This window comes from Pterocles gutturalis, unplaced genomic scaffold (genome assembly GCF_000699245.1).
Source record: "Pterocles gutturalis isolate BGI_N339 unplaced genomic scaffold, ASM69924v1 scaffold6923, whole genome shotgun sequence".
Classification (NCBI taxonomy): domain Eukaryota; kingdom Metazoa; phylum Chordata; class Aves; order Pterocliformes; family Pteroclidae; genus Pterocles; species Pterocles gutturalis.
In genome coordinates, this window is record NW_010122879.1 from 11379 (window position 1) to 31474 (window position 20096).

The 20096-nt window shown below is 42.6% G+C and overlaps 2 protein-coding genes across 2 annotated transcripts in view; one reads left to right on the top strand and one right to left on the bottom strand.

Moving 5' to 3' along the window:
- The first annotated feature begins 236 nt into the window (after positions 1-236).
- Positions 237-7120, top strand: RAB27B (RAB27B, member RAS oncogene family). Its single transcript, XM_010077680.1, has 5 exons — positions 237-389; positions 2858-2943; positions 4660-4763; positions 6057-6180; positions 6931-7120. Exons 1-5 carry the CDS (start codon positions 237-239, stop codon positions 7118-7120), a joined length of 657 nt encoding a protein of 218 aa, XP_010075982.1.
- Positions 7121-16132: 9012 nt separating this feature from the next.
- Positions 16133-20096, bottom strand: part of CCDC68 (coiled-coil domain containing 68) — a 4129-nt gene continuing 165 nt past the window's right edge. The window contains exons 2-8 of the mRNA XM_010077681.1: positions 18494-18637; positions 17986-18111; positions 17618-17746; positions 17404-17486; positions 16798-16903; positions 16534-16617; positions 16133-16213 (exon numbers count right to left, since the gene is read on the bottom strand). Coding sequence (XP_010075983.1) covers positions 16133-16213; positions 16534-16617; positions 16798-16903; positions 17404-17486; positions 17618-17746; positions 17986-18111; positions 18494-18637 — 753 coding nt within the window. The remainder of the gene's footprint in view (positions 16214-16533; positions 16618-16797; positions 16904-17403; positions 17487-17617; positions 17747-17985; positions 18112-18493; positions 18638-20096) is intronic.

Below are 20096 nucleotides of genomic sequence, written 5' to 3' on the forward strand. Positions count from 1 at the left end.
AAATTGGAAGTGTGAGTTGTGTTATCTCCTGGCACCCGAGCTGACGTAGAGTGTTTCACTTGCTGCTTTGCATTCGCATTTTTCAAAATACACAAACATAACTTTCAACCCTGAGCACAGGCGGTAGCATTCCAATGAACAGAAATAGAAATGAGGCAAAAACAAACAGAAAGGGGGTTTTGTTATCATTAATTTTTTTTTTCTTCTCTTTACGTAGGTTCCTAAAAATTAGCACTATGTCTGATGGAGACTATGATTATCTGATCAAACTCCTGGCCCTTGGAGACTCTGGGGTTGGAAAAACGACGTTCCTCTACAGATACACTGATAACAAATTTAACCCAAAATTCATCACGACAGTAGGGATAGATTTTCGGGAAAAACGAGTGGTAAGTTGTCTCATATGAATGATACCACCTTCTTTTTTTCTTTATTCATTTCTGCTGAGAACAAATCTTATGTAATGTGTGCTGCCTCTCTTGCTGCAGGGTATAGCATGTGTTGATAATGCTTTTCCTGGTCTAGTTTTTGGCTTAAGCAAGTCATCACTGGATAAAGGGGAAAGATACCATTATCCTTATCTTGGTGTTGGATTGTAAAGTGGTTTAGCGCACCTTGGTGTAAACGGATCTTTCTAAGAGCAGGTTTCCACGGTGCTAGTGAATGAGGTTTTTTTATGACGAGAAACACCTCTGGCTCCCAAACTCATGATTTAAATAGAGAAGTTGGGGACTTACAGAAGCACAGAAGTTCCACCTTACTTCCAGATCACACGGTAAACTAGCAGAGGCACAAGAAGCGGTTCCACCAGCAGAACCACGCAGGTCCTCAGAGTCTCCGCCAGCATTAAGGCTGGAGGCTGAGTATACGAGCCTGTGATCAGGAGGCCTTGTAGGTTAGGATCGATGTGCTGCTTAGTGCAAGGTGTGCGAGCCTGCTCTGCCAGGCCTTTGTTTCTTGATGTTAAATAGAAAATGAGAGACTTCTGTAGTTTTAGTCAGATGCTTTTTGTGGCACTGTCACTTTGTTTTAACAGTAAAACATAATAAATATATTAGACCCTGGGCAACTATTTTAGTCATTTCCTTAAGAAAAAAAAAATTTAAAAAATGTAAATACTCCAGTTGAAAGGTGGAGACCTCTTTAAATTTTATTATTTTTAACTTAACGTTTTAAGCTCCTGTTATTTCACTACAATGCCATGAAAAGATGGGAATCACTCCCCCTTCATTTTCCCTGGCAACTTTTTTGTGACTACCAGTATTTGTGGCTGCTGTGCCGAGTTCAGTTTTGCTATGGTGACGGGGCGTGCAGGCTCTGCCTGGAAGATGGGGGTTCAGAGGTCCCCTGAATAAAAGAACCATGGATCTGGATTCTGTCTTATATTTCTCATCATCAGCGCTATGCAAGTTCAGGCCAGTTAAACGTGATGCTCAGGTCAGAGTGGAGCCTGGCTCCTTCTCTGCACTGATGTAATAAGAGTAAAATATTAAAAACTATTTAATTGCAAGGAAATGTCTGAACATGCAAATTGCCAGAATACTCCTTCCCTGGCTGGTCAGACGCCGATTAATGTTTTTTGAACATGAGTGATGGATTCTTTCCAGAGGGTTGAACTTTTCTGCTAAAGGTTGCAGACAGATTTCTTCAGTAGTTTTCCATTACCGTACATTTTGGGGTAAGATAGTTTATAAGTGTGGGAGAAACTACATCTTCCATGGATTTAACAGCTTTGAAATATCTTGAAGGTCTATCTAATAAATTGTCTTCTAGGAAAGAGATACAAAAGGTTAAGTATGTTTTTCTGTTGTGTAAAAATCATATTAAAAAATAACCCTGTGAGATTCCTTGTTTATCACGCTAAATATTACAGGAACGTGCTCCAGCAAACCAGTTTAATTCACAAATGTAGTGTGGTTGATCCGTTGATTCTTTTCTGATCAGGCACCTGCCACCAAGGAAAGAAAGGCACGTGGCAGTCTGAAGCTACCTGTGGAAGTGAGAAGAGTTTAAATAAGTCAACAGAATCACAGAATAATCCAGGCTGGAATGGACCTCCAGAGGTCATCTAGTCAACCCCCCAATTAATATTAACTTGGTTGTGCAGGAGAACTAAACACTGTATTTTACAGCCCGGGGGGGCAGGTGAGGAAGTGTTCTGCTTCCCTGGGTAAGGTCAGTGCAGCCTCTGGACACAGACATGTCCATAAAGTCCATATTCTCTTGATCTAAATGCAATATTTGCCTGCTTTTAAAATCGATATGAGTCTGCTGAACTATCTCAGATAACAACAGTGGCTCATACTTGTTTTATCCCTCTGTCTTTTACTGCAGCAGCTAATTTACATGCTGTTTCTGTTTAATAAAGAATTGAGCCCCAGCAAAAGGTCATGGTGATTTCTCTAAGCACTATGAGTTTGCAGTTGCAGTTAGTAAGGAAGTCATTAATGTCCAACAGAAGTTAATGAAGAAAAAATAGCTTTTTATAACAGTGGTTAATCCTGTCAACCAGCTGTAAATTTTGGAAGAACAGCAATGAAACAGAACACAGACAGCTTGCTCAGCACAGCGCCATGCCAAGTTTTAAAGAATTGGTATCTAATTTGAGGTCCTAATTATGCCCAAAGTATCTTTAAAGTGCAGCTTTCATAGATGTTTCATGTGGCTCCTGGGTTTTTAAATATTATTATAAGCAGCCCTCTGAAGTGGCTTTTAGAGGTAAGAGTCAGCTTTTGCTGAAGGACTGAACTTTTACTCGTTACTTATTTATTGCTTGCACAAAATATAACAATCTGTGACCCACACGATGGATTTCAGTGTGAGCAGTACGGCTGTACTGATTTCACTCTCTCTTTAGGTATACAACAGCAGAGGACCAAATGGATCTCCAGGAAAAGCCTTCAAGGTACATCTGCAGCTTTGGGACACAGCTGGACAGGAAAGGTAACAGAGTTCAGCTCGTTGGAAAGCCGTTGTGAGTTTTTCACATTTCTGGGTAAACCATTAGTCTATTCAGGTGAAAAATATCAGAAATCTTCTTATTTTAGGACAAGAAAAATGTCTTCCAGAAATAAAGTTTTTCTGACTCTGCTTTGATGCAGTGATCAGAGGATATCAGAAAACAGGACTGGAAGAACTGAAGGTGGTCTGTTCGCTGCCTCGGCAGCACGCTGCCTCGTTTCTGGCACGTGAGGGTTATTGGTTCCTTGGTTAGCTTTTTCTGGTTTGGTTTGTACTGCTATTTTTGGCTTCATATGTTCCTAATCTAAAGGGCAAGAGGCTGCAAGAGTCACAAGCAGCAGCAGGGGTATTCCAGCTAAACAGAAGGGATGCAAGTGTTCACTGTGGGAATGGTTCAGCCCCGGAGCAGGTCACTCTCAGAGGCTGTGCAGTCCGTGTTCTTGCAGATGTTCACAGCTCGGGTGGACAAGGGCCTGAGCCTGATGCCTTCCTTAAGTAATCTCCAGTTTACGTGCCCTGGGCTTGCTCAGACTTTTCTGTGATGAGTAAGCTTGCTGTTCTGTACTGCCCCAGGCTGGTTCAGCCTCTCTCACCACTGACATGCAACTGGGATGGAGAATTCTAGTTCAAGTCCTACCAGTGCTGACTAGCACAGAAGAATTGCTTCTTATCTTACTTTTATGGGATTGGTTGTGTTTGCCTTCTTTGCAGCAGCATACCATGGTTGACATGTATGAAGTTCATGACTGACCAGATTCTTTTATCTTGCTAGTTGTTCCCCTTCTTCTGTGTGCACAGTTGTTTGTTCTTCCCAAAGAAAAACTGCTGGTTTGTGCAAGATTATATAGCGCTGATTTGTGATATGATAGATCCCCGTGATAAAGAAAACACCAGAGTGCCATTGCACAGTTTTCCAGCATTATTTCTTCACGTTTCTGATTTGAACAGGCTTGTGACCTGCTGGTGACAACCAGAGTTGCATGTCATGGTTTGTAGGTTCGTCCAGCACCATGGCTTTGCTGGAAGCCTGTGAACTATGTCCCTTGTGAAGGGACATAGAACTCTGCAAAGAAAGGTTACCTTTTCCTTTTAGCTGAGCTCTCCAAGCAGACTGTCGTGTTAAACCACCAAAGGCATGTAAACAGCCACCTACTCTTCCTTTGTTTTCTTTAATATTGACTCTATTGAGTAGTGCACATCCATCGACTAAGTGTGTGTAATCTGGGCAGGTGAATCCATTTCTATCACTGTCACCTGTGATACACGAAATGCTTCAGCATCTTTATTTCTTTTACCCAACCCTTAACTCTCTGTCTCGCTCTTGGTTAAATCAGGCAGATTTGAACTAATAGATTAGTCACTGACAGTGTTTATATTCTCACATATAAGCTTCCTCTGGTAATAATTACTAATCCTCTGATTAATACATGTTGACTGGTGTGATGCGTCATAGCTAAAATGAAAGTCAAGGATTACTTTTTTTTTTTTTTCTTTTTTTACTTCCAAGGGAATGTAAGTCTGCTAAATCTTGCAGACTCTTCAGATTTCAAGGTATTTTTTAAACAGAATTTTTGCACAAGCCATTCAGAAAAGTTTTATGTCTTTTTCTTTCACTCAGTTCAAGCTTCAGAAAAGTGCTTACCTTAGAGATGACTTTGCATTAATAGAGCTATGTTGTCTTTTTTCTTCCACTTTCAGGTTTCGAAGTCTCACCACAGCGTTTTTCAGAGATGCTATGGGCTTTTTACTCATGTTTGATCTCACCAGTCAGCAGAGCTTCTTAAATGTCAGAAATTGGATGAGTAAGTAGAACCATAAAGCTTGCATTTATCGGTTGACTTGAAGCTTTCTTGTGTGTATTTTAGGCTTCTAGGCTTTATGCATGTCATTGTTTGCGAGCTGGAAATGCTCAAAGAAAGTAGTTATGTCTAATGCAGCCATGAGTGGGATACTTGCAGCCTGTACTTTGGGGTGAAAGCTTCATCAAATTGGAGATTTTCATCAAAAATTGGTTTTGCACTATGGACTGTTCTGGGTATATTCTTGATACTGTCGTTTTGATTTGGTACAGCTTGAATAAATCTGTTGCCTCTTGAAAATTTGTGGCATTCAACACTTCCTTGGCCATACCCCATATTTTAGATTATACACAGGAACTTGGAAACTGTACTTTGGATATCGCTGTTATCTTTATGGTGTGATTTGTGTTTGTAAAGCAGAATGTGTTTTCTTCCTGTCTGATTTCAGGTTATTAAATTAAAATTAAGATAGGGCTTTGAAGATTTGGTTTGAAAGCGGATAGTGTTTGCTGTTGTTGGTTTTCCTTCAGACAGCAGCTAGACTAGAAGTGAAACAAAGGTTAAATTCTTAAAGTTTGTTTTTAATTGAGGGTGTTTAGAGTGCTGGAAGGACAGAGGCCAGTACATTTCCAGCTGGCAGTTTTCCAGCAAACAAGCTGAAGCGGGGATGAGAATCCAGATAGCTTTCTGAAAACAGCTCCAGCAGATTTTATCTAGCAGTGACATTTCTTCCTCAAAGGTTCCATCCTCCCGCTAAACAATCCCTGTCATCACAATCTTCCACTGCTTACTAAGCTGAGTCTCTTGTGTGTGTATACCGCACCTTTTCAAGTCAGTCTCCTCAGGATTGAGACGAGCATAAGTAAATGACTTTGTACAGTTATTCACAAGGGGTGAGGCTGTGGGTAGTACTTGTGCCTGGATTTTCAAATGGATAAAACTGCATTTATGTGATTGAATATATCCATGAGTCCTACAGAATAAAAGTTCTGGCTGGTGGAGGTTCTCCTCTGCCAAAGCTTCGTGTTTAGTGTACCTCACTGCAGTCTAGTCTTGTTGTAAGTTAGTAAAATAAATAATAATAATTTTCTAATACCATTTCTACTTCCTATTTTGAAAATTTTCTCCTTAGCAAGTATGACAAGGAAGCGTGTTTGGCATGAAGTAGTTGTCTGGTTAGTTCAGGGTATTTTGAGGTGGGGAGCAAGAAAGGTATTTTGAATTACATCATCAACAGTCTTGGTCTCTAAAGGCGCTTCCAACATTCTCTTAACTCTTGTTTGTTTTTGCTTCTAGGTCAGCTGCAAGCCAATGCGTATTGTGAGAATCCAGATATAGTCTTAATTGGTAATAAAGCTGATTTATCAGACCAAAGGGAGGTAAACGAAAGGCAAGCAAAAGATCTGGCAGACAAATATGGGTAAGCAAATTATGACAGAAGCTAAATTTAGTCTATAACTGCCGTAAGCGTAGCTCCTGACTGGCTAGAGATACCTATAAACTCTAAGATTAGACTTTAAAATAGTAAAAGGATATTAAAGAGTTGTCTGCAGCCAAGTAAGGAGGACGGGCCACTGAGGGGAAGGTAGCTCTTGCCAGATTTCATATGGTGGAAGTGCTGGAGCAGTTGATAATCTTCTGTTCGGAAGAATATTACTTAGAAGGCAGTATTCTGGATTCAAAGGGGTTTTCAGAATGGAAACAGCTAAGTTGTGCTTATAAGTAGACAGGAAGGCAGGGAGATAGGAGTTACAACAACTGCTAAATAGCAATAGTCGTAACTATCTGTCTAAAAAAAAAGGGTTTCTGGTATGTTCTGTGGTCCCTGAAATTTTCTGTAACACAGACCTGGGTTTCTCTTTGAAATAGGCTTTCTGTTTAGCTGAAAGACCTCCAGCCAAGGTTTGTGCTGATGTTACCACAATTTGAAGTCAAAATGCCAGGATACGTTTTGTATAAATTAATGTGGTGCTTTTGTGCTCATGTTGTCATGCCACCATGTGCTAGAAACAGGAGTTTGGGTTCTGCCCAGCAAAGAAATAGAGTCACCAGGAGTCTGTCTCGTTCTTTCCGTTGCCACTAAACCCACCATTGATAGCTGCACTGAGAGTGTTACAAAGAGTCAAGTCCTGGTTGTTTTAAAAATCTCTCTTTTTCCTTTTCACTGTAGCATACCGTACTTTGAAACAAGTGCTGCTACTGGACAGAATGTGGAGAAGGCTGTGGACATGCTTCTGGACTTGATAATGAAGCGTATGGAGCAGTGCGTGGACAAGACACAGGTCTCTGACACAGCCAACGGAGGAAGCTCGGGAAAGCTAGATTCGGCAAAACCAGAGGAGAAAAAGTGTGCCTGCTAAACGACACCTAAAAACTGTGAGAATCAGTGAAAATATTTCATCAGAATATGGCTGACCTACCACCAAATTCAAACTGGCTCTGCTGAGCCATGCACAGAAGCAAAGTTACATTGTTTTATTGGGATTGTGCATTTTTCTCCAAAGAACTGGTTCAAAACTAAAAGCTGTGTTTCAGTGAGGCTCTTGTGCTGAAATGATTCTTCCTGATATGGTGCCATCTTCACGGAAAACTCTCCCACCTCTCTTCCCCGCTCCTTTTGCCCCAACCCTCGTCTTTATTTTTCATGTGGTCAAGATACCGAATAGAGGAAAGTAGCTTTATTTTTTTAAAAAAGAAGGGAAAGAACCTATTGTCTGCATACACCGGATGTTGAAATTAAAATGGAGGTGGGTGGTTTTTTAGGTCTGTGCCATTTTTCCACAGAATCCTCTTTCTTTATAATCCTTAATCTGCATCAGGGACCATGTGTTTTCTAAGGCAGAGATACAAAAGATTTTATGTGGCCTATTAAGAAAAACGTGTATCACTTGCACAGAGTAGTAAGCAATGCTGTGAATCTGTCCTGGCTGAATCACTGAGATGGTGGTTGGGGGGGTGGGTTGTGTGTGTGGTTTGGGGTTGGGGGTGGGAAGTAGGGCATTTAATTTAAAAAAAAAATTATCAGGGAATTGTGCAGCATTGCTTTTGTTGCCAATAATCCAAGCAGGGTTTGGAATGTTATGGGAAAAAGTATGGAGAGGGATTCTGACACTGCAGGGACAGTTTATAAAGAAGTGGGTATAATGTATGGGGACAGAGATTAACTATATTTTATGAAAAAACTTCTTATCATTAGCAAAAAATATTCTCCCCTCCTCAGCTTAAAGAAAATACCGTTTTTCTTCTTTTTCTCTGGGTAACTGCGTATCACAGGTAGAACACAGGAAAGAACTTGTGGCTAGAAGGGAACTAGAAGCTCTGCTGTGCTGAGAGCGCCTCTAAGCTGTTGCTGTGTCTTTGTTGGGTCCTCCCTACACTTAGTTTTTCAATAGAGGGCAGCTTTCTCATGCTCTTAAATTCTCTGCAGGTCTTAAAAGTCAGCAGGTATCTCAGCACAGAGGGTAGACGTAGCTCTATTGGTGTGCTGCAGGAGAAGGGGGCAATGTGAAAGATTTCTTCAATGTGAAAGGTTTCTTCTAATGGGCGAAAGCAAGTTCTAGTGAAATAGCAAGTTGCTTATTACAAAGACAAATAACGGGGAAAAATAGCTAAAAATATTATATTTATAAGTATAGATCATTTTCTAAACCAAGTTACAGCATATTTTTTAGTCTGCCCTGTCTGTTTTTTTGTAGAATAACTGTTCTGTTTTTATACAGGTGGTAGTTAAAGGTCTAGTTGTGTTTATTGCGCTTTAAGCTACTTTTAAAATCACTTGGGAGGATGCAGTTTGTAGGGGGGAAAAGGCATCTCTTTACAAGTCAAGCCTAATTAGTTGGCTTGGCAGGGTTGCAGGCTTTCATTTATTTAAATGTTTTCAGCTTTGATTGACTGAAAATTGCAAACTTTGTGAATAGCGAGCTCATAAAGTGTTTCAGTGCTTCCCAGAAATGGAGAACTTACCAGATTCACTGCAGAAAAAATAACAGCTTTTTCTGCCCAGCTCTTAAAACGATGTTTTCTTGATGATTTGGCGTGTTAACAGGGCAGATGGTACATCTGTAGGAGCAGCAGACCCATTGGGTGAGTAACCAAATAGCTGCAATTACCATGCGAGCAATCTGACTTGCAGGCTGTACAGATTATAGAAGTGGTAGACTATACCTAAAGGCTATATATAGTGTATACTGTACAACCAGGTATAATGCAGGTCCTTTCATAGGCTGTAAACAGCCCTAACAGCTCAAGAGGTGGGAGAGCTGTTGTGGTACTAAACAAATGGTTTCTAAAGCAGAAGGTGTAAGTAGACGGAGAGCAAGCAGGCTGATACTCAGATCGGTTCCTCAGTTACCTGAGATACGTAGACTGGAAATTCGGGGTTTTCTTTGAAGTGAAATTATTGCTTTTTAAGATGTAGCGTAAAACATACACTTTTTTTTTTTTTTTTTTAAATTATTGAATTCCTGGAGATGATGGTCTGAGGAACACCCTGTCTCACTTCCAAAGAAATCTCTCATTTTGTGGCATCAGATTTTTGTTTCTTGAACAGGAGAGAAGGAAGTTGCTAAGAATGGTAAATTACTGACAGCCAACCAAAGTGTGTTTCCCAGAGCAGCTGAAGTACAGCTTGTCTAAAAGCTATTGAAAAGCTGAGTGACTTCAGTAGCAGGCAGATGATTCATCCAAAGGTGTGTAAAAACCCAAACCTGGCACTGTTTCAAAGCACCTCAATGAAGCCCAGTTGCTTCTGTTTCTCTCTCCACCTTCTGAAACTAGCACTCTTAGAATAACAATAATTAAAAAAATATAGATATATGTAGCAGTGATGGGCAGAACAGTTTGCTCTGGAGGAAGGTTTCTCCCAACCTAGCCACTGAGTTTCAGTGACTGTGAATTGTCAGAGCTGGCGGTTCGTTACCAAGGAGCTGTGATCCATAAGGATGCAGTCTCTGAAACTCCCCAGCGTGGAGGCAGCACAGCCTGGTGTTGCTCAAGGGGTCTGTTTAGGAATGAAAGGGAAATGACTGTAGTAAAAATTCCATTGCTTGGTTTGTGTTTATATACTTGCTAGGATAAGAAATGGATTATTCTGTGTTTAAAAAAAAAAAAAAAAAAAAAAAAAAAGAAAATCTGTGAATGCATGTGAAACTACTGTCCCAAAAGGATTTTGCCATTTTTGTTTTGGAGGAAAGGCAGAGAAGTTTAAATGGGTTTTCTTTCCTGATGGGTGGTATAATAGCTCACAGTTATTGAATTAAGAAAAGAGGAACACGGTAAGTGATTTTAAATGGCTGCTAACAGCTTTGTTGTTTATCAGGTTAACTCTCTTTGCAAAAAAAAAACCTAGATAATGAACTCTTCTTAAGAATTGCCTTCTGTCCCCTCTCCATCATAATTTGACTTTTTTTTTTTCTCCATTTTTTCTCCATAACTATTCCTCTTGGGTTTCACATGCCCACCGCAGATTCACATTCTTATATGTCCACTTGGTGACATCCGTTTGTCTTCCTTGCAGTGTCATGGCTCTTGCAAACCCCCACCGAGCGACCGCAGCCCTGCACAGATGACTCAGGGCCACTCCTTGCTGCAGTGGTAGGAACTGAAAGCTATAGCAGTGTTAAGGTTCACAAGTTCTGTGTCATATCCAGGAAATAACAGGAACTGCAGCAAAGAGCAGAGCCATGCCTTTATGGAAAGGAATTTTTCTATCCTGCACGCTGGAAGGCCCTCTCTCAGTTCTATCCAGTACTCACTTTCTGCTTGAAGGGCTTTCCTCCACTTCTGCTGTAGCTCTGTCGTGGATCCCTTTAGGCAATTTTTCTGACTTTGCAGCTTGATGACCTGGATGCACAGTGAGCCCCTGCTAGCTGCTTGTGATCTGGAAAAGAGCTGGTAAGCTGTCGGGGAAGTGCAGCACAGCATCTTGGCACAGCACTTTCCTAGTTTGAGCTCTTCTGACTGCACTGTGGGCTCCTGAATGTATCCCTCGCTGGAACCACATATCCTGCTGTTTTCATCCTTTTTGCACTCCTGTTGCTCCAAGTGTTGAATTTTAACTTGTTCAGTCCTATAAATTCTTTCAGGACGCCAGCCTGGGAAGTGAATTTGCTTTGACCTAACGTCTCTGGTAGGATATAACCTCATTCCATCCCAGCAGCACTTGAATTCAAATTCTGCTGTTGCAAAATTTTATTATACATATTTGATTTGGAAGTTGAGCGTTTGCTTTTGAGCTTGTTCGCAAGCCTGTGAGACATCTCACATCAGGGCTGGAGAGGGAGAGAAGGTCCTATGATACTTTATCCAGGGTAATACTAAAAATAAGATGTCAGTGCAGGTATTCTAACCCTGTGGGCTTTTGTCTTGAATTTCAGTCCAGACACTGGTTTCTCAAGTTCTGTTTTTTGTGTCCTTTTAGAAATCTCTTATTTCAGTTTTCCAGTATCCCTCCAGTAAAGTGCTCTTGCTGCAGACTTCATTGCGCAGTGTACGCAGGAGTTTCTGAACTGACCAGTGCTGTGCACTGACAAAGGTGACGGTAATGGCAGTCCTTCAGAGATGCGACTTGCGGGGTCTTACACTGAGAGTCATGTTCGTTTCCTTTTTTCTCTGCATAGTTCTGCCTTCCTTGTCTCCAGCAGCTGTCTCAGGCTGTGATATTTACCAGGACAGTTCAAGTTACCTGACTTCTTGCTGAATCTGTTCCTTTAATCCTCTTGGCATGTCCCAGTTGACTCACGTACACAGCGTAATGACGTTACACCTCTTGTCTCATCCTTAGAGCTCGCTGTAGTCCATTCTTCTTCCTGATCTACAGGTATTTTTGTCCTCCCAGTTTTAAACATGAATGTAAAAACGTGGAATCAAACCATGTTAATACACTGTGCTAAAACAGTGGTGGAGCTGCTGGGCACAGCTCCTTCCGTTTGCCCGCAGCCTTTGGGTTGGTCTTTCTTGGTGGGGGAAAAATGTGTCCCTTACCCGTTGCTAAATATTTGCATTGCCAAAGTCCAGTGCCAGAGTCTGCCGGTGCTGCTCCATTTATGAACTGCCACAATTGGTGAATTCAGACCCTGGGGATAATGCTCAGATGAGTGAGAAAACTTATAGCCAGCAGGGAATGTCTTTAAGCTGATGTTGCTGCTTTTATTCTGGTATTCGTGCATCCTTGCTCTCACCTTCCCTGTACCAGCCCCTCACCTTGGAGTACTAGTGCCAAGCCCTTTTTTAGGAATGTTCTGTTGACAAAGGGGATTGATTTTTTTTTTTTTTTTAATACATTGAAAGTACCTTTTTGGCAGTAGAGCTCACTCCAGCAGTGAATTTACACTGCCTATGTTTACATTGTGCCACTGTGGTGCCTTGGTCAGTCCTGCAACATGGTGGGCAAGGGTAGATGCTGGCTGTTGTCAGGGCAGGGTCCTGCGCTGTTTTTGCATCCTTGGGAATAAAACAAATTACCTGCGGAGACAGGCGGAGGGGTGGAAATAGCCAGGGCTGGCTGGAAATTGCAGAGAGGCAACATGGCTTTAGATAAGAGAAATGCTGATAAATGCTTACAGTGTTTGCCAGATTGCTCAGTTTGAGAAGTTACTTAAGCTTAAGTGCTTGGCTGACTTGGGTCTGGAGTGTCTCTGGAGTAGGGAGCAAGTGTCAGGGCAAAACTGTTACAGTTAAAATGGTGTAAAAGGAAAAAAAAAACTGCACAGAAGTAGCTATTCCATGAACATACACATGTGAATGAGCTTTTTTGTTGTTATTTTAATTATTGTCCAGCCATAAAGAAAATAATTATTCCATCAACTAAAAAAGACCAGGAGAGTACTAATGACTATTCTTCAGTCCACAGTTTTTAGATGCTGAAGCAGACGCTCTCCAGAAGTCCTCACAAGGTCTGTTGCTGACATGTAGCAATGCCGTTAGAAATGGCTGGGGGCCAGGAGATAGCGTGTGGCACTTCGTGTATTTTAGACTTCACAATAATTTAGGCTTCTGCTTTCATTTTATGAAATATTTTTGTCTGTGATCAACTTGTAATGTGTGGATTTGTTGTTTTTTTTCCCTTGTTCTAAGGACTCACTTCCAAGTAAGAGTCAGGAGTGTGCCTCTCTGCTCACCCGGGGCAGCCCTTGCAGAGCAACACATCCTCGTGGTAAAAAAAAAAAAGGGGGGGGGGGATGTTTTGGGTGCCTGAAACATGGGGTTTTTTAGAAAGAGAACACATAAGGCAATTTGCTGACTGCGTGTATGGCAGAGACTGGCAGTAAATATGATGTAGCACCAGACACTTGAGAGCGGCTGTTATTTCCTTGCTGTCTTGGTAACTTTATAAAACCCGATTGCCTTAACTGTTTTCTGAAGGCTACATCTTATTTAGCATTCTGAATGTGTGCAGGGCTGTCATACATACATTTACATTTTAGAGGATTGGACCATGTAAGAAACTTTCTTAAAAGTTGTATAAGTTGTGATTGTGATAGCTGCTCCATAGCAACTCTTTGGGGCTGTTTCAACGTAAGAGGTTTTATCTCCTAGATCTGTTTCAATCCATTAATATAAGTAAAGTTCTCAGCCTAAACTAAAAAAAAAAAAAATCTGGAGCTGTTAATTTAAAATTTGTATTTTTGTCACTATAACTGAGGAAAAGTAGCAAGCGTAAAAATAACCTCAAGTGACTGCTATTTTTATACAGATATGAACACTGGAGGAGGTTCAGACCGTGCTCTGATTTTATTTACAAAGAAAAGGAGAAAAAAAAAGAAAAATGTTGTAACTGATGTGAAGCTGTAAAAATGAATAGTTTACCTGACTGCTAGGGAACCTGGCTTCAGGCACCTTTAAAGAGAAAGCCAAATTTTCACAGCTTCTTTCCTGTTTTAACAATTCTTCCACTTTAAACATAAATCCCCTCTTCCCAAAAAACCCCACACACCCAGATAGGATAAGTTTTGTGGTTTTGTCATTTTTTTCCCAGAGGATGCTGTTGACTTGGGACTCTTTGATGCTGGGCAGATCTGTTTCTAATTTATTGTTATTATTTCTATCTAAACTAGTTATAGGCAACAAAGGACATGATTGTTTGCTACGTGCTTTGTTTCCATATGGTTACCTAATTAAAACACGACTTTAGAAAATAGCCCCTGAGGTTGTCCATCCTCATCACGCACTAGGGCTTAATGGACAAACTGTATATTAGAAGCAGCCTGTTGTATCTTACTCAACTTACTTATGGGAGTTGAATTGTTCTTTGGTTTGGTTAAGGTATCTTTCACCTTCCAGGTAAACACTAAGCATCCTGTATCGATTACCTTTTAAGTGTTCCCTTCTGTTTCGTGACCGTAAGCATGTTTTATGTTTGTCCTCAACAGATCTGTGCTATGCCTAGTGCTATGAGTGTGGTTTGAAAGTATCTTGAACAAAAATAGTATTTTTTATTCTAGATGCCCCTTGACTGGCCCACGGCGCTTGCTTACTGATGTTAATAATGTCACTCTGTTGTACCAAAGTACCTGTGGCTTCAAAAACATACTGTCAGCTGACTCACCGGTGTCCGGGTTCGTGTCATACCGCTGAGGAATGTATCCTGTGACTCAGTTTCTGCACTGTTATTTTCAGAATAAAAGGACATTTTTAAGTCCCGTGTCTCAGCTGTTTTGGGGGGACGCAGAGGAGTCTCCCTAAGAGGTACAGCCTAGTTTTGCAGCTTAGGAAAACCAGTGGAGGACCAGGGATGGAGAGGCAGGGCTTTTCGGCTTGCCTCACCCTGGTCTGAAGCAGGTGCCAAGCTTTTATTTGCACCTTAACCGAGTTAATCCCGGGCTGACATAATCTATGAATAATGTATCTAAAGTTAGATAAGAAAAGGAAACTTAGACCCTTTACACCTTAGTTAAGTATCAGCACTTTGCTTTATTTATTTTTTTTCCCCAAATGCCGCTCTGTCTGCACGTCAGGGACACAGCAGATCTCGGTCTCCCTCTGTCCCACAGTGCAGAGGTAAATGTGAGTCTGCAAAGCCACTGTCACTCCCCAGGGGACACAACTTAGCCCCCAAGGTGTGCCACATCTTAAACAGGGGATGCTGACCACCGCAGCACCTCTCCTGCATTAGGGGAGTGAAAAAACAGCTCTTGCCCCTCCCGCTACAGCAGTTGCTTTCCCTTCCAAAGGGATTTCAGCCGGAGGAAAGGCTCAAGGAGCAACTTCACATTCCAGCTGACGTGTGCAGAAAACTTAATATTTGCCATGGAAAGTTTTCAGGAAAGCAAGAGCCAGATTAACCCAGAAAGGGTTCCACTCGCTCTTTGCATGAGGACACCGTGACATTACTGTGCTGCTATGCCTAAAACACCCTGTGCCTGCGGGGCTCAAACACCGGAGGACAGCCAAGCCTTCCTGAAAGAGCCGGACCACCTCCACCCTGTGCTCCCTCCATCCTACAGCAGCAGGTGGGAAAGCAGCGACTGTAACAACACTCCAGGTAGCCGAAAGTTTATTTTATAATCTTACCTAATGTGAGTAGCACTTAAACTGAATCTCTGCTGCAGCCTGTGCAGGTGGGAGCCCTTTCGTGCAGGCAGGTTCCTGCTGCTGCCTGCACCCGGCTGCCCTTGCCGTCTGGGCTGAGCTCACCGCCTCTCGCCTTGTTTCCAGGTTTATTCTCTCATAAGCAGCTCTGCAGCACCACGTGTCGTAGAGAGGCAGCACGTGCTGGAGGTGCTTTGCCGGTAACAAAGAGGCCGTAGGAGGTACAGGTTGTGACACACAGAAAAAGTCCTTCTGACAAAGGGAGGAGACAAACATCCTGTCGTTCCTTTAGCTCTCATGCTTCCTTAGCCTGCTGAGCATCAGGTAAGGGGATGTTCCAAAAGCTCCGAAATCTCCTGGGGTGCTGCGGAGTGAAGCACAAGAAGGTAGAAATCAAGCAGCCCAGCTTAAACCCCCTCAATATATAAATAAGTCAGAGGTTTGTAACTATGGCCCTGGATAGGGAAGAGCTGACTTCAAACGCCTGCTCTGCTAACTGAGAGCAGAACCTCACATCCAGATTTACTACAGCAAAGGTCCGTATCCACCAGGAAAGGCTCCTTTTTAATCTTGGACGGATGTACAAGCTGCTGCAGCCACCCTTGCTCGATGTCCTGAGCTGGACAGCTACTTGGGAGTCAGGACTTGGGCTACCACTGTCACACCATCAGCTGCTAAGTTTGTAGCAGAGCTTGTGTTTTTCCTCTCCTTTACAGAGAAGATAATCTCTGCAGGATGAAGTTTGGTGGTTCCCAGCAAGGCGTGACTCACTCAAAGCCCTGCAGGGAACACTGGAGGTGTTTGGGATCAGCCCTTCCCGTGTCCCACAGTACCTCCAGAGGTACTTACTCTGTCCAGACAGCTTTGGAAACTTTAGCCTTGGGCCGGCCAGACCAGAACTCCACTCTGTCTTTCAGTTCCTTATTCTACAAAGAAAAAAAGAAAAAGAAAAAAAAATCAAACAAACCCCTCTCAACATAGTATAGAAGACAAGACAAGCCTGGATGCCAGGTACAACCTGGTGCTCATTCAGAAAGGGTTTTGTGGGGCTTGGGGGGATTTTTTTTGTGTGCGTGTTTTTTTTGGTTTTGTTTTTTTTTCTAAACCAGTGAAAGATGCAGTGCAAAAAACCATCCCCCTGATGGTGTCGTACTGACACAAGCCCAGCAGTGTGAAGGACCCCCAGGTTGTGGAGAACTGCTTTTGCTCTCCCCCTTCCCTATATCTTTTTACTTTCTGACTTTACCTGTGCCTCCAGTGCAGTCAGCTTCTCTGTCAGGTTTTCTATCTTTTTATCTTGGTTTTTGAGTTCAGTGTTCAGTTCCTCTGCCTGAGAGGAAATAAAGTTTGTTAGAGATCTGAAACCTTAATACACCAAAATCACAGAGTTAAATGTCTCACCGTACCAGGGGAATCACAGACCATTCACATCCCTGGTCTTTTCCCCTGGAAAAACTCAAACTAATGGATTGACTGATGTCCCCTGTGGGACAGCCCGTGCCAGCCTGACCTCCCGTATGACGCCGTGCAGTCCCTGGTGCTGCGCCTGGATCACGCGCCGCAGGTGGGAGATCTGCTCCTGGAGGGTGGAAATCTGCCGCTGGAGCTCCAGGCACCTGCGGGCGAGAGCAGAGCACCCTGTTCCTGAGGACACGTGGCTGTAAGTCGTACAGAACTAGACACGTAGAGGCTTTGTTATTGAGCAAAACAAGTAAAACCATAGTTGGACACCTGTTTTGCCTGGTAGGACCACCCTTACTAGCTGTTGATAAGCAAATTCATAAATAATGAAGGCTACTGCCCTACCTACTGCATGCACAAAGTTGTCAAAGCATCATCAACTCCAAGTGAGAATCGGGAAGAGAAGCAACTAGTGCATGCAGAATGGAAGGGGGAATACTAGGAATTCAGGTAGAATCAACCTCTAAGAGCTGTAAGCCGTCAGCATCTGTTTTGGTTTCTTCAAGCAATCGTGGTAAATCGGGTGTTGCTTTCATCGTGAATAGTTGTACCACCAGAAGCAACCCGAGGGAGTGATTGTTTGGTGCTCTGCATGAAATAATCCCCCAGAAAGACAGAAAAAAAACCCCAAAAACTGTCATGCCCATTTACTCACCGTTTGCCGTCTTCATTCCTTGACATCATCTGCTCAAGCCTCTTTTCAAATGACATCTTCTTCTCTAGCAGAGTTTTCTTTTCCTAAGGAAAAAAGTTACATAAAACCAATATTATATTTCCTGTCGCTCCATCAGCCAGAGAAGTGTGGCTCTACCTTCAGTGGTTCCACTTTTTAGTCCCAGTTCCAGGGAGACGAGGAGCGATGGCCGTACCTCCTCCATCCTCTGCACGCGCCTCTCCATCTCGGCGATGCGGGTGCATTTTTCCCTGAAGCCTTCAGCAAGGCGGCTGGTATCTTCCGAGCTTTGCCGGAGCTTCTCTTCTTGTTGGAGATTGTAAGCCTGGGACCAAGAAAAGCATTAATGCAGGTGAGCTGGGGAACGCTGGGTGGACAGAGACAAGCTGGAGGACTTCAGAGCCACCCCATTCCAAGAATCAGGAATAAATCCAAAATACTTTTTCCTGTTTAACTTTCCCACTTGGTAGCTCCTAGGTTGAAGCTTGCAGCACAGAGAGCTGGAGCCCACATAAATATTTTGAGACTGAAGGGGATGGTGATGCACGTGGGGGAGATTTGTACCTGCATTTGCTGCTTCTCATTGTCATGGCTTTTTTTCAGTTCTTCTGAGCGAGTCTGGTAATTCTCATAAAGCTTCTGAGAGGCGGATCTGAGAGCCTGCACACCTGCTTCTCTCGTGGCTTCCAGCTGGAAAGAGTAATTGTACGATACATATATATTATGCTTTTTAAAAAGGGATGGTATGTCACATGCTGAAAAATAAGCCCTCTATACCAGACCAGATTTCAGTATTTACCCTAAGGAAAAAAAAAAAGGGGAAAAAAAGGGGGGAAAAGAGGGGGGGAAAGGAGGGGGAAAAGGAAAAAATGAAAAAAAGGAGAAAGAGGGAAGAGGAGGAAAAGAAAAAAGAAAAAAGAAAAAAGAAAAAAAAAAGAAAAAAGAAAAAAGAAGAAAGAAAGAGAAAGGAATCCTCAACACCTGTGGGCACTATCTGACAGGCATCTTAGTTTCCAAATAAATGCAGGGCACAGATATTCATCTGAAACCTTAAAAATGAATGCGAACACACCTTGATCTTCAGCACTTGGTTCTCCCTGCTCACCAGCAGCAGCTGCTCTTCTGTTTCCCTCATGGTCCGTGCAACGGGACTGCAGCTCCAGCTCCGGCCGCTCTTCTGCATCCCTTCTTCATCGCCCGAGACTTCAGCGAGCTGCTAAGGAGAGGCACGTGGAAATTATTTTTAAAATAACATAAAAACAGCTTGAGCAATTAATCTGACTGGGAAAGACCTGGCTTCTCACAAGCACCCCTTCCCGGCTCAACGCAGAACCGGGTCCAAGCTGCTCCCAGGGCAGCAGCCAGCACAGCTCCTCCACCCCCAGGAATTAACCAAAATTAAAATGTTCCTCTTGTCCAGCTCTCCAGGGCTTTATGTTGGAAAGCATTTGCATGTCACTCCTGAGAGATAACTCTCTTCCACTCTCTACGGTGTCATTGCACTGGAATAGGATTAATTTGCAGCGTACGTTGCATTGCAGGTGAGGCTGCACAAATACACGTGAGTAATTATTGCCCAACACTTCCCGTTAAATGAACTGCTTTTACTCCAGCGTATTTTAACTGCTTGGACACAACATTTCCAAATCAGTTTTCTGACTAGGAGCTGCCTCTTTGCTCCAAGCCGCTTGCTTGAAGTGGTTTTAACTTGCTCAAACCACTTTTTTATTTTTTTTTTCCTGCTCCCTGCTTGCCTCCTGTCTGTTCGGGCGAGGAACACGAGCTGCAGTCGGGCAGATTTATGCCAGAACGCACTGGGACTCCTACACCAAGTTCATTTGTTAAAAATAAACCACTGCAAACAAAGGGCAGGCTGTGCTTTTTAAAGGGTTCGAATCATAAATCACTTTCTTTGCATTGCCGAGGCTTTTCTTCAGCCGCGCTCCTCATAGAATAGAGACAGGAGTCAGCTTTTTTTTTTTTTTTTTTTTTTTTAAAAAAAAGGAACTTTTTGCGATCGATGGTTTCTTAATCGGCCGTGTTGCAGCCCACTGATCCTCGTCCCGCTCGTTCCACAGGCTCAGCTGGGTTGCAGGAAAACCACCGTTGCCTGTTATCATCACCGTGCTCGGCTGCTTACAGCAAAAAAAAAGAAGGAATCGTATCTACGAGGCTGAGACTCACTGCTCAGGAGATCTCTTGTGGGAACAAATAAAGCAGAAGGCACGTCTTGACAATTCACAGAATCACAGAATGTTAGAGATTGGAAGGGACCTCGAAAGACTATCTAGTCCAAATTCATGGGGAGCTCGGATCAAGCAGGGTACCACTTCCCAGAGCTGGTGTCACCACCAGTGAATTTTTTTTGCAGCAATTCCTTCATCTAAACCATTTTGGATTATGAGATGCTTAAGAATTCATTACAGAGTTTTTGAAGGTACAGTACTATTCTGCAACTTCCCAAATGTAATTGTAAAGGGAATGAAGAAATCTTATTTCTTGCATTTTCTTTTCTTTTTTTTTTCTTTATTTTATTTTTTTTTAATTTTCTTTTTCTCTAACTTAAATAAGCTGAGGTCTTAAATAATCCTATTTCTTTTAACTTAAATAGCTTTGAGGTCTTTTCTTCTGCCGTTACACACACTCATTAAACTCCTGCGTCTCCCCTGCATCCT